The 14590-nt window shown below is 38.7% G+C and overlaps 1 protein-coding gene across 11 annotated transcripts in view; it reads left to right on the top strand.

Moving 5' to 3' along the window:
• Ptk2 (protein tyrosine kinase 2) overlaps positions 1-14590 on the top strand; it is a gene marked incomplete at its 5' end in the record, with an annotated part of 284866 nt that overhangs the window by 182423 nt on the left and 87853 nt on the right. For 7 of the 11 annotated variants that reach the window (XM_013521316.1, XM_013521321.1, XM_013521320.1 and 4 more), the window contains 2 exon segments: positions 10155-10238; positions 11313-11330. In XM_013521316.1, the coding sequence (XP_013376770.1) occupies positions 10155-10238; positions 11313-11330 (102 nt within the window). 11 annotated transcript variants of the gene reach the window in all.

Raw genomic sequence — 14590 nt, 5'->3', positions numbered from 1 at the left:
ATTCACCAAAAGCTATAAAATGTGCCTAGTTTACCAGAAATAATTTTATACTGTACACACCATTCAAACTGACACTTTGGCTTGCAGGGAGGGAGGATGAAATGGAAGGTAGTTATTGTTTGGGTGGAGAGTCTCCTTTTAGAACAAAATCAGGAATCTGGCTCTCAGGTGTCCTTTTTCTCCTTGGGTGAGGCTGTAGCAGCCCACTAGGACTTGCTTCTGGTTCACTAGGTCTCAACCTTTTCAGAACTAAAAACTGGTCTAAGGTTGCCTATTTCCATCTTTTCTTTAACTTTGTTCTGTAGTATGACATGACATCGTCATTAAGCAAGTCAGTGCAACAATTAGCTTTTTGTTTGTCTGGGTGAATCTTCTCTACAAATGTTTGTAGTTCTGTCCACCTTTTCAAGATTTCCTTTATTTTAGAAGAACTTCGCTGCACTGATTGTTGAGACTCCCCTTCCTCTTCAGAAAGCTCCTCAGCTACCATTCTCTCTTGCTCAGCCAGAAGTTACTGAAGTTCCTCTGTAGACAGTTCCTCTGAGTATTCCTCCGCCAATTCCTCAACATCACTGCTATCTACCTGCAAGATTATGGACTCTACTATAGTGACAGTATCATCAACCACAGGGTCAAGTGAAGGCTCAGGCTCCTCTACACAGCCTTCAAAGTCTCCCTCCTGTATAAATTTAGGCCTCACTTTATCCAGGCTATTCTCGGTGTCCTTAGACATTGGCCTAGGATTTCTCAGTTAACCCCAGACAGGAAATGATGTGGCAGTGTTTCTTCCAGCACTCTTCAAGAGTTAACTGTGTATCTGAAACTATCTGGAAGTACTTCTCAACAGTTCCTTGATATATAGCTTCTTAAAGTTAGCTATGACCTGCTGGTCCATAGGCTGCAATAGGAGTTGTATTGTTAGGAGGAACTTGACTGAGAGCCAAGGGAATTCTTCGGCCAGTTCTTTGTCCAGATCTCATGGGTGAGCAGGAACATTGTCCGTGATGAGGAGAACCTTGAGTGGCAAACCTTTATTCTCTAGATATTTCTTAACAATAGGCCAGAAAACCTCCCTGATCCACTCAAGAAAAAATACTCTTGTTACCCAGGCTTTTGCATTAGATTTCCACATGACTAGCTAGCCTATTCTTTCCACTTTTATGTTTTCTGAAGGCTTTATGGGACTCAGAGTGATAAACCAAGAGAGGCTTTATCTTGAAGTCACCACTTGCATTGGCACATAGCAGTAAGGTTAGCTTATCCTTCATAGGCTTGTGGTCTATCATTTTTCTTCTCTTAGTGGATAATACATATTTTCCTGGGCATTTTCTTCCAGAAAAGAACAGTTTCATCACAGTTGAAAACTTGATGAGAGCAGAAGCCATTTCTCTTCATCATTTTGAAGTGGTGTGTATAATTTTCAGCAGCCCTTTTATCAGCACTGCCTGCTTCACCATGCCTAATTTCACTATGAACCCTGGTTCTCACTTTAAAATTGTGAAGCCACCCCTAACTGGCATGAAATGTTTCACCATTATCACTCGTTGATGGATTATCCTTTATGAGATCTGCATTTATAGCCCTAGCTTTTTCACAAATTATAGACTCAGATGGGTACACACCTTTAGCAGTACTAACCTCCTTATACAAGACAGACTGGTAGAGATGGTAGATTTCAACATGCTGCATATATTAGCAAGAGTCAGTCACACAAGCCCCACTCGCATATTGAGCGAGATTCAGTCACCCAAATGCTACTCCATATATCGTATTTCTCCAGTTTCCCTCTTTTCAATTGTGATTGCTTTATTTACCTTCACTTCCATCCTTAGCTTCTTTTCTAGTTTTTTGGGGGCCACTTTGATAGCAGTAATCATAGTGACTATATAAACACTAACTAAAGTCATGTCCACAAACACATGCATTTTAGTAGCTTTTCTGGCATCGTGAGTCTTTGTTTACAACCGCACAAGCACCCAGCATTTGGGATGTTAACGCAATACTTTGGTTGTAAATTAAACTTAAAATTCCACTTGTAACCCAGATTGTTCCATGTGAGGCTGGTTGTAATTTGATCCATTGTTTTAAGGAAAATTTTAACAAAATAAATGTATCAGGCTGTTTCATCGCAGTTCTTAAAAAATCGTACATGATTGGAGATTCCTCACAAAACTAGGATTAGAAGTCCTACTTAACCCAGCTATTCCTCTTCTGGGTAGTTTTCTAGAAGAATTAACAACACCATGTCACAGTGATATATGTGCACCCATGTTTATAACAGCACAATTTATTGTAGCTAAATCTTGGAAACAACCCAGATGCCCATCAACTGAGGAATGGATAAAAAAGACATGGTATTTTTATACAGTGGAGTATTACTCAGCTATAAAAAAGAGAAACTCGAGGCCTTTATAGGTAAATGAATGCAACTAGAGACCATACTCATAAGTGAAATAAATCGGACCCACATGTATAAACATCATATTGTCTCCCTAGTGTAAGAACATGAAAGAGTAAATAAAATCCAAAATGTATAATAGATAATATGAAAGGGAAAAAAGTTGCTCAAAGGAAAGAACAACTGGGATGAGGGAAACAAGAAAAAGAAAGTACTAAGGCGTATATATAATAAGGATAGCTGGCATAACTGTACTGCTGATGTCTGGTGGTTTATTGAGGGGAGCAGTTAATGCTTAAATTTTTTTTTTCTATGTATTTTGACCAATTTTGCATGCTTATATCTGGTAATCTGAACAATTTATATGAAGACAACAAATGCAGTATAACAACCATTGGTGAATTCCTACCATCCTGTCTAGTGAAGCATTGTATTGTCTGTAATGTTCTTTAAAGTTATTTTCTTATTTCCTTTAATGGTTTGACCAATCTTACATTCTTACATCTGGTAATCTGAGCAACTTCATTGAAGATAATAATATGTAATATAACAACCACTGTTAGGGGCTGGGGATTTAGCTCAGCGGCAAAAGTGCCTGCCTGGCAAGCGCAAGGTCGTGAGTTCGGTTCCCGGTACCAGAGGGAAAAAAAAAAAAAACAACCACTGTTAATCCCTATCGTTTGGTTTGAAACCCCATATCATTTTTAATGTCCTTGCTTTGTTTTATTTGTATGTTGCTATTGTTCTTTTTTCTTCACTATTCTCTTTAAAATTAAAAAAATGCATAGCACTAACTTTAACCAAAAAAAAAAAAAAATCATACATGTAAAAGTGGCTTTAAACTGTAAAGTTTTATATAAGGTAGTAGAGTCTATAATATAAAAACTGGATCTATTTTTCTGTGGTCTCTTCCCTACTAGGTCTGTTGCACATTGATTGCCATGCCACTACATTGTAAAGAAGAGTTATTTACATATGATCAAGGCTCAGGAATTATGCTTGGCAGATCCATATGCGGATCCCTTAACTTTAGGACATCTTCATTGTTTTTCCACTCTGCACATGAGGAAATTGTGACTCTCAGAGCCTAATTGGCTTGGCTTGGTTCACATATAGCCTGATGGAAGCTCACTCAGATCTTGGACATTGAGGCTCATTCTCTTTGTGCTAAATCCCACTGATTAATTCCAAAAGCTTGATGCATGTGGATTGGAGCGATACTTTACTGTGTATGTCCATTATAGTTTTTCCTCATTTAGCAGGAATAAGATAGTACTGACTCTTCGTTAAAATTCAAAAGTCCGCCCTGTGTTCAGTTTTGAAAGCTACCTGTATCTGGCTTTACACTCTACCTTCAGTTTTGATAATGCCATAGTTTCCAGGATTGTTTCTTCTGCTGAATGCTTGATTAAAATGCCAGTTTTTTGAAGGGGGAAAAGAAAACTTTGCCCTAATTTTGGGGTATTATCACCTAGTACATATGAAGTTCGGTTTTATTTTATGTGCTACCGAAGCCAGCACTAAAGTTCATTTTTATAAATTATATGTTTTATAATGTAGTCAAAATGTTACTGATAATCGTGTATACGAAGTGACAGGTATTGGATGTTATTGACCTGGAGTACTGGAAATTTTTCTAGTTCATTGTGGTATTAGGAGAGACTCTCAGTCATTGAGAAGCTTGCAGTCAACCCTGACTTCATAGACTCCCACTGGCTGGTGTGTTGTGCCTGGATAAGGATGTGAGTGAGCATAGCTCAGCCATGCTGCCTCCTATCTCATATCCCTCCCCCTCCTGCTGTGACAGCTTTTGAATCCTTTCTGCCATACTAAGATCTGAGGGTGCTGCTTAGCTACATTATTGTTTTTTTGTGGTTTCTGAAGGAATTGAAAACACTCTGAAGTCACGTATGTAAGCAGGTACAAAGTAGTGGCCTGTAAGAGGTACTAGAGTCAGAGTGACCTCCTATTCCTTACCCTCTCCCTGAACTGAAGTTTTCACCCTCGGGCATTTCTCATGAACTGGCAGGCCTGCATGCCAGTACATAGACTGAGGCACTTTGAAATTTTAAATGATCAAATGAAAAAATAAACAATATTTTTGTTTTTACGAACTCTTGTCCCCAGTAATCTTTCACCTCAGTCCTATGAACTTTGTTTCCAAAAGAAAGTTTTTCCTATGTTCTCCATAGTAGCTTCTGTATTATATAGGTAATGAAATGCTTCATAAAAGTAGTGTGAGGGGCTGGGGATATGCTCTGGTACATCACCTGCCTGGCAAGAGCAAGATCCTGAATTCAATTCCTAGGACCACCCCCTGCCCCCGAAAAAGTACTTTGAACAGAACTGTGTTTCTGTCTTTTATAATGGTGTGTGCTTCACAGTTGGAAGTACACTTGAGTATACTTTACTATACTTTACGCCTGGTATAGCCCCTGGCTTAACTGATTGCAAATGTTAATAACCTTTAATAAGCTTTTTAAACAGTTGATGACTAAAATGCAAGAAGCCCAAGTCTCATATTGCTAAATATAAAATAGATACCACTGACATCAAAAGGTCTGGTTTTTTTCTACTTTTCAGAGGAACGCTTTGATCTTTAAAATATAATTCTAGAATTAGACCTCAACCCAGCCCCCACCCCTTGTTTGTAGCATAAGATAGCTCGACAGTAATTGTGACTTAAAATCAAACAAGTCAAAACAAACGAAAGAAATGAACAAATACTATAGTGCCACTATGTTATGCCTCTAAATTATTTTTACATTTTCTTTCATAGAAAATTTCAGACGTATACAGAAGAGAGAATAGAATTGTATGATAATTTTCCACATTCTTATCACCCAAATTCAGTGATGAAAAATTGATCTCCAATCTTACTTCACCTCTGCCCCCAGCCCCTTACACAGACACACAGTTCCCACTGGTTATTTTGCAGCCAACCTAAGGCATATTTCACCTATAAGTATTTCTTAAAAAGAGCTTTTTAAAAAATAGTATCAGATACCCAGTGTCCAGATTGCCTTGATTACCCTATTTCACACTTGGTTTTGTCCAAACAAGAATTAAACAAATACTATTGCATTTATTCAGTGCCCCTCTTGTGTCTTTCAGCTAGTCCGCCCTGTTTGTTAGTTTACAATTGCAGCTGTCTGTGGAAGAACTGTGACACTTAATCCACAGTTCCTACTTCCTGTGAATTACATTTTTGTGACATTGTTTTCTTTATCCTGTCATTTCTTGGCCCTTTGTTCCTTATTAACTGCTTACTAGGATTTAAAGAAGTTTGAAGCCAGGTGTGGTAGTGCATGCTTGTAATCGCAGGAGGCAGAGGCAAGAGGTTCACAAGTTCGAAGTAGCCCGGGGAACTTAGAAAGACCCTTTCTCAAAAGGAAAGATACAAAGGGCTGAGATTGTAGGTCATTGCGAGCACTTGCTTAGTATGCATGAGCCCAGGGATTGATCTTTAGTATTGATCTTTAGCGTGCGCGCGCATGCGCGCACGCGCACACACACACACACACACACACACACACACACACACAGGAAGTATTTGATTTGATTTGATTCAGGTCCAGTCTACGGCCATACTACCCTGAATGCACCCGATCTCATCTGATTCAGGTCCAGTGATTTTTCAGACCCTGCAGGAGGAATACTTCATAAATGATGAAATACTTGATTCCCTCTCTTTGTGACATTAGATTGGCTGGTGGGTTGGGATCCTGCCAGTCTCTGATCCATACATTATAACAATCCACAAGTTTTACCTAATTGTCTTAGTAATTCTTGGTAAATGTGGCTAGCTTTCATCAGGGCCACAGAATGACCACAAGCAAACTTTTTCATGTCTTCTTCCCTCCTTCGACTGAAATACTTCTAAGATACTTCCTCAACATCTGCTGTTTCATTACCCTAAGGAGTGGTTCCTACTGGAAAGATAAGAACACTTTCTCCTCCCTTCCTTTATTTACCAGTTTTTAAAATAGATTTTTATCGTGCTACCCAGGTGTGGGTTTTTTGTTCTTTGTGTTGTTTTTTTTTTTAATATTGCTAGAAATGCCTGAATTATTAGCATTGTTGGAGTGGGGATTTCCCCCATAGCCACCCACACTGGGTGACTTGCTGGGAAGACTGTTTTCCCAGAACACGGAGCTCAGGTAATGTTCAGCATCGTCCATACCAAACCAGAAGTATGGTCAAAAGGAAATATTGCTTTGCTTGTGTAACTACAAGTCAAAAGAAAAATAGGTGATGCACTGGGACTGACCTCATCCTGCCCTTTATCCCTGTTTATGCCAGTTCCTATGGAAGCCCAGACCCTCTTGGGGCCCCATACCATCTGCATATGCCGTGCTTCTTCTTTTGCTCAGCTTCTAATACTCTTCACCTGAGCCTCTGCTCAGAACCTGCTTGTCATTTTTCTCTAAAGCAAATTAACTACTGGAAAGATAAGAACACTTTCTCCAATGTGAGGGCACTGGTACCTCTTAATGCCCCTGCAGCCCTACTGATAGTGGCTGCCTTTTCTGTGGGAGCCACGTAGCAGAGAACTGCAGGTGAGGTAAGTACTGTGTCCCTTCACATCTCATTGTCACAGTCTTCCTTGCTTACTGAGTGTCTACCCTTCCCATTGATGACACAGAACTTAGTCATTGTACCACTTCTGCCAACCTCAGTGCTCACCTTGGGGCTCTTTTTGTGTTTATAGCTTATCAAGCTCTCCCAACGCCAGAATCCTCCTCTGACCTCCAGACTCCCACAGCACTGTCCACTCACCTTGTGTGCTCAAGTCTCACAAAACACCTCACATATAGTGCATTCAGGAAGAACTTCTGCTCCCCCAGCCAAGCAAAGCCTCTGCCCCCTGCATTCACTACATGGCTCTCCTTCCTCCTGGCTGGTAGGCCATCTTTGGCTCATTCTTTATGCTGCTCTGCTTTCTTTTCCCACATCCAATCCATTGTAAATCCTAATAGGTTCCGTCTTTCAGGTACTTCCACAGTCTTCCTTCTCATGCATTATTAATATTCACATTCACTTCAATCTCCCACCTCAATTATTGCAATGCTGCCTTCCCTAGGCCGGCTCCAGGAAGCCTTTAAAGTAGAGCAGCTCATATTACTCATTCACCCTTGACATTGTAACCAGTTCCTTCTAGCTCTCAAGATCTTGTTTTGGAGCAACAAGATTGAAGGCAACAAAACACCAAGCAGAAAGTGGTGGGAAATGGTCAAATGCATGTTTAATAGAAAGAATAAAATGAAAAGGTCCCCACATCTCAGGGAAATATTCTGTAAAGTAGACACCATAGATGTTTAAGGCCAGGGGCTTTTTATACTGTTTTTGGTACAGGAAAATGTGACAGAACACAGCAATGCTGCTGGTTGCATGGAGGCCTTTGATGTCCAGAAAGCAAGCTACTTTGTTTGCATGTCACTTCTTCTAAGCCTTCTCCCATTTGTTTAGGGACCTTTGCTTTGTCCCTTGTATTTTATTAGGCCCTGATAGCTTGCTTAGGTTAATTATTTGCTTCCTCTGATAGTTAACTCACTTACGTCTTGACTTTTAGTTTACTTTGGATTCAGTATTCCGGAATAGTGAATTCTGTGTCCTGTTTGCCTAACTTCCTCTATCTTCTGGCTTCAACATCATTCAGAATAAAAAGTACAGCCTGTATCATGAGCTATAAGGTTGTAAAGTCTTTGGCCGTCTGTTACCTCACTGAGTGTGCCTGCCATTTTGCCTGTCTCCCTAATGCTAAAGCTTCATCTACCATGCTAACCACTGTGCTGTTCCTCTGCATGTTTGCTGTGTACCCTGCCTATACTGACCTTTACAGATATGTACATGGCCACTTTCCTCCTGGACATCCTTGTGAATGCCTCCTTCTATAATTATGCATTTAAAGTTGCAGGCCTACATGGAAATACTCACTTTTGCTCTGTTTGTCCTTATAGAACTTATATGTTGACAGATCATATAATTTATTTTATTTGTCTTTCTCTTATACTAGAACCTAAGCTCAGTCAGTTAAGGGCTTGAGGGCCTATTTTGTTTGCTGCTATAACCTCAGGACCTGTATGATATGCCTAGCTCATGGTATGTGCTCAAAAAATATGAGAATGATCATCTTTAATAAACTTGAGTCCTCATACATTTTTTCTGATGCAGGATGATATTCTTGGTATTATTCAAGAAAAATTAACATCTTAAAAATTAATTTGCTTTTAAGATAATATGCCATTGTTTAAAAATAGTAGAGAAGTTAAGAATAGCTGGCACTTGTGAAGTGGCTACTCCAGCCAGCTGCCCAGGGAATTCTCCTTCAGATCTGTCTGAGGCAGTTTCCGTTTCTATCCTGTCTTACAATTAAGAAAACACAAATAAAAGTTGGATAACCTTCCCAGTGTCAGAGAGTGTTCAAATCCAGATTGTCTGGCTCCAGAGCCCATATTTTATCATGATTTCATTCTTAGAAAGTGATGACACAAATAGTAAATGTAGTCTCAAAAATTCTTTACTCAAATCTGCTATGCTTAGTGTGTATTTCTTAAAACTGGAGACATCATATACAATTAGGTATCGTTAACAAAATCAGGAAACTTAATATTGACAGAATGTTTTTAACCACAGTCTGTATTCCTGTTTCCTACTAGTAACCTCCCGCATAGCTCTTGCCTCCTGGTTCTCCCCTCTCACACCCGAATCCAGAGTCCCATCCATCTTCACACAGAGCATTAAGTTGTTAAGTCAGGCTCATCTTCACCAATAAGCCAGAGGGCGCAATACTCTTAAGGTCATCACACAGGAAGTTCGGCAGTGTGGTATGTGATAAAGATAGCTTTTCAAATCAAGCAGTAAGGTGAAATAGTCAATAAGTGCCACTGTAGTCAAACATATCACTTGAAAAATGTTACATAAGTACACATTTCAGTTCTTATTCTTACTCCTTGTATGTTGGTGCTGTCAAATGAGACTATTTCTGTCTTGGTAGTCAAATGGTCCTGATCATCAGGACTGTTATAGATGGTGCCCTGTGTGTCTGAGTACTATGTATGTCAATCACATGTTATATCGACAACATGGGGAAGGCTTCATTCCTTGCTTGCACTCGACTGATACATGTCCACTGTTGCCATACTGTTATTCTTGCTTCTCTGTTCTCACTGCACCGCTTAACTAGAGAAAGCTGCCACGCATATGAGTTCTGAGTACATAAATGAGTGAGCAAATGAATATAAACAATGAAAGGTTTTGTAGCCTGCATATTCAAACATCCTCATGACCATTTTTTATGTCCAGGTAATGTAGATCTGTGTGTCTGTCTTAGCTGATGATGGGGGTAAATTGTTCAGACAACTCTTTAACAATGAGATACACTGGTTTTCTATAATTTTGTCTTTCTGATTGAATGTTCTTGATTCTTGAATTATTTATTGGTCGTTTCATTTTTCGTTATTTTTAAAAACTGTACCTTTAGTAGCTGTCTCTCCAGAACTGGGAGCATTTCATTATGTCTTCTTTTGTATACGCTATGAATCTTTGTTAAAACATAAAATTACATTTTAAAATATAGTTTTTTTAAAACCACAAGTCAATGTAGTAAGAAATAAGGTATGCCAGTAACAAAAGAAAAGCATTGCAATTTTGTATTGTTTTAATAGATATACCTTAAAATGTAACAGAGGTTGTCTTTTATGTTGAAATAATTTGTTTCTATTTTTCTCTTTCCTCCTCTTGCCTCTTTATAAAGGAGTCAGTCACTGCCAACATAAAGTTAAGAAAGCTAGGCGCTTTCTCCCTTTGGTCTTCTGTTCCCATGAACAACCTCCTACCGGTACTGCACTGAATTTGCATAGGCTCTCCTATTAACCAAAGCACTCCCATGAAATTAACTCTAACCTGATGCTTATAGATTGTCCTAAACAGATCAGATCCTTACTGAATATGTGTATGTGCTCTCTGCTTTCCAGAAGTGATAACTGGGGGAAAGGTTTTGTGTCTCACAATCTTTGGGCTGCTCTCTTACATAGATTTCTTGTTTGTCTGTTTGCTAGTTTTTAATGCATGCCAGGGCAAGTAGTATTTTCTCAGTTTTGTGTTTTCCAAGTGTTTTCCCACAGGAATTGGAAGGACCATGATTTTTGCTGAATAGATTTCCTAATGCTAAATGAAGGAAACAGGGTGAACCCTGGGTGCCTACTTTCTGTGCCTTGGGCACAGATGTTCAGGGTTGCAGCATAGATAAGGCAGTCATTCCATTTGGAGAATATTCTATGAAAGCAATGATTTTCTTATGGCTGTTGAAGCAGTTTCTACAAAATGTTTAAAATAAGATTTTTTGTTTTGTACAAATTTAAACTTGAGCCTTGTGTGTCATCGGAAAGCTTGAAGTCCTATAGTCCCCTACAGTTCTTAGTAGCACGCCTGGCCAAGTACTTCTCCCTTGTGATACTAAAATCCCATCAGCTCATTGGGATAGATGTGCTATGGGCTTGTTCTCTTAGTTGTCATTTAATGTGTACATTGGAGATTAGTTTATTTTCTTTTTATCTAAGAGTACACAAATTCTCTGAGCAAGGTAGAAGCCATTTTTAACATTTAATTGTGAGAAACAAATTAATTTTCCTCAGTGGTAGAAACTAATTTAAACTCTATAATACTGCTATGTAACTTCGTATAATATATTGGAACCTTAAAAGAGAATAACATCCTTCAAGTAAATATTCTACTACTGCAATCTTTCTTTTATCTTTTGAATTAGACTTTGGGGGGTGATTTTGTTATTTTTCTGATGCTTTGATTTACTTGTCATTTTAATAGTGTGTTTCCTTTCTCTTCCCTCCTCTTTTCTGTCTCTTTCCCTCTGTTCCCTACTCCCTCTTTCTTTGCATGCCACCTGGATCTACAGATGAAATTAGTGGGGACGGTAATATTTATTTTCACATTTGTGTTACTGCTGTGAGATGATTACTTATGGAAATACAGTCCAGTATTTAATGAAAGGCAAAATATGGTTTTGATCCAACAGAACAAAGTAGAAAATGCTATGAGGAAAATGGTCTCTTTAGAATCATTTAGGCAGAGTTTAGACATAAAAGGAATAACATCACAGTAGAAAATTGGAATTGTGTGTTCATAGTGAATTTTCTAGATTTTATTATTTAACTTTTAGAGTTTTAGGAAGTTGTCAAATGGTATTTCAGCAAAATTAGTTATACTTGGAAACAGTAACTTCTCAAAAGAAATATAAACACACATGTACATATATACTATATAAATGAAAGTGGTTTTTAAGAATCAAAAACTGACATAATTAAGGAAATTTCAGCAATAATGATAATATTTTTTTCAAACAGTTGACAGCACTTCATAAGATAGAAATTTTAAAATACATTTAGTGTCTTATGTTTCTCATTTACTTTATGAACTGTCTGCATGAACCTTTATACTCCATTATACCAGAGGAGTAAGATTTTCTAAACTAAAATGAGAGGGCTGTATTTTTTTCCCCTCATGGTTGGAAAAATACTTTCACTGAAGATTTCACCTCTGTTCATTTCTTGATATGATAGAGATTGATAACTGGCACGGAATGAGCAAAGCAATTGCAGTGAAAGACCTTAACTAAATATAACTTTAGAAAGTACTTATTTTTTACAGGATTTGAAGCTAGAAGGTTTAAGCTCCCTTTCCACATTGATTCCTTGGTGGTAACAAATTAGCAGTTGCTGTTCTTTGAGAGCCTCCTGTGTATAAGCATCTTACCTGCTGGATTCCTCACTGTCACCAATCCCTTAAGAGTATCACTGGGAGGTACTATTTTGCAGATGAGGAACAAGTGATCAGAGAAGAATATTTAGGTCTTGAACTTCAGCCTCGCCCTTACCCACTGCCCTATCCTGTCAACAGCTATTGTGTGACCTCAAGCACATTTCTCTATCCACTGCATCCTGCATCTCCCTGTGGAAAAGAGTTCACTTGAATAAATACCTACACACGCGCGCGTACACACACACACACCACATATTGATAGAATCCAAGCTTTTCGTGTATTTCCCCCATATTTGAATTTCCCAGTTCTCTGAATGAGCAGCCAGGACAAGTATACTTGCCCCATCTTACAAGTGAATAACTGAGCCTTAAAGTTTACTCACTTGATCTTGGTCACAATTCATAAAGTAAAGCCTATGGACCTAGTAGCCCACCTGTTGTGGTACTGCCTCTTGAGCTAGCAGTATTTTCATATTTTTAATGGTTGAGGGGAAAACATCAAAAGAAAACCAGTACTTGTGATAATCAAAATTATATGAAGTCCAGATTTCAGTGTGCGTTAGTAAAGTTCTGTTGGAAAACAGCCCTGCCAACCCATTTGTTTACATGGTGTCTGTGGCTGTTCCAAGGCTGCAATTTGAACAGCAAAGTTGAGTAGCTGCCAGAAAGACTGTATGGGCAGCATAGTCTTTACAAATTTCTTGTCTGACCTTTTACAGAAAACATGTGCCAGTCCCTAGTCTAGCTCGCATAGCTAGGTAGTACTACAGAGCAAAGTTGGGTTGATCTTGGCTCCTAGAAAGTACTGCTTCATGGTGCTGTGGAGTTTATGGTACATCTGGGTTATTCAGGTTGGATTAAGAGACTAAAATTGGTTGATCCTTCTGAATTGCCTGAAAAATCTAGTCACTGTAAAGATATTAGTGCAAGGGATAGATGACTCATCAAACTTCCTAGCCTCCTGACTAGTCCCTATCCCTCTGAGGAGCAGCAGGGAAGGAAGTCGAGGATACAGATTGTCAGAATTTCTGATACACACACCGCATACAGATGCCACTATAAAGAAGGGCAGAGAAGCAGAAACAGAATTACTCTCTGCCTCATACATGAAATATTGTGCAGGTTTATTTATCTGGCAAGGTTTTGAGCTTGAAGGGTCTTGCACAGTTCCTGGAACTTGTAAACTAAGGGGTATTCATTTTTCTACCTATACATTCCCCTTAAATGTCAGATGGACTTTCTGCACAATACCTCCAGAAGCATCAGGCCCTTTAATGACAAAATATGAGTCTTTAATATCATCCAGTTCTGTTCATAATTTCAGTAGTGACTTTGTCTCTCTTTACTTTGAAATGGGGATGCAGCAACTATTTTGTCCTATTTTCTTTTGTTCTGTATTATTTTCTGAGCTGTTAGTTTCTGTCTTTTAATGAGTCTTCTACCATACCATTCAAACTATGCTATCCAAATTTTAAAAGTCTTCTTTTTAAATACTTGATTGTTTTTTGTTTGTTTTTTTGAGACAGGGTCTTACTATATTACCCAGGCTGGCCTTGAAGTCCAAGGCCCATGCAAACCTCCTGCTTCAGCCTCCTGCATAGCTGAGAATACAGGCATGTGCTACTGCATCCAGATTTTAGTGTTTTATATTTTAAATCTTTAACTCATGGACAGGCTTCTTAAAATCCTCTTCCAAATTCACAGGTTTAGATGAGCCTTCCTGAGAGCATCCTGTACTGAGAGAGAGAAACAGACAGACAGACAGACAGACACACACACACACACACACACACACACACACACACACAGATAAAGATGAAGAGATAAGACATAAAGACAGAGAGATTAGAGAATTGTCACATGGAACTCTTAAGCAGAAGGTTACAGATCTTCACAGAACTATGTCCCTTCAGCATTGTTCACTCCATAAGAGCCAACCCATAAAACTAATTGCAGTAAAATTCTGTTCACATTACATCACAGTATACATTCCTGACCCCAAATATTAATTCCCAGATAGCTTTCCCCAGGTTTTATATAGAATTCACATAGCTCTTTTAAAAGTTAAAGGCCCTTTCCTGTGATTTTATGAACTAATAAAAGTGTAAGCAACATGATTCTTCCCAAATCAGTGTTGTAAGCTAGGCTGAGATACGTTAGGCATTTTATTTTTATTCCTTTAGAATTGTTTCAGGGTTTGATTTCTGTACTGGAGGTCTTATGTGACAGTTCTTAAAGGCATTACAGTCAAACCAAGACTGACTAAAAGGATCAGCACGCAGGAATCTCAGCCCCTAAAGTACAGGTCTATCCCAGAGAACTCACAAGAAACAGAACAAGACAGGAACTTCCATGTCTTGATCCATCTGTCATGTGCAAGGCCACATCTCAACTTTATGTCTCTTATAATCCTAA

The sequence above is a fragment of the Chinchilla lanigera genome, unplaced genomic scaffold (assembly GCF_000276665.1).
Source record: "Chinchilla lanigera isolate Chin_1 unplaced genomic scaffold, ChiLan1.0 scaffold00060, whole genome shotgun sequence".
Taxonomy (NCBI): domain Eukaryota; kingdom Metazoa; phylum Chordata; class Mammalia; order Rodentia; family Chinchillidae; genus Chinchilla; species Chinchilla lanigera.
This window is presented reverse-complemented; position numbering and strand designations above follow the sequence as displayed.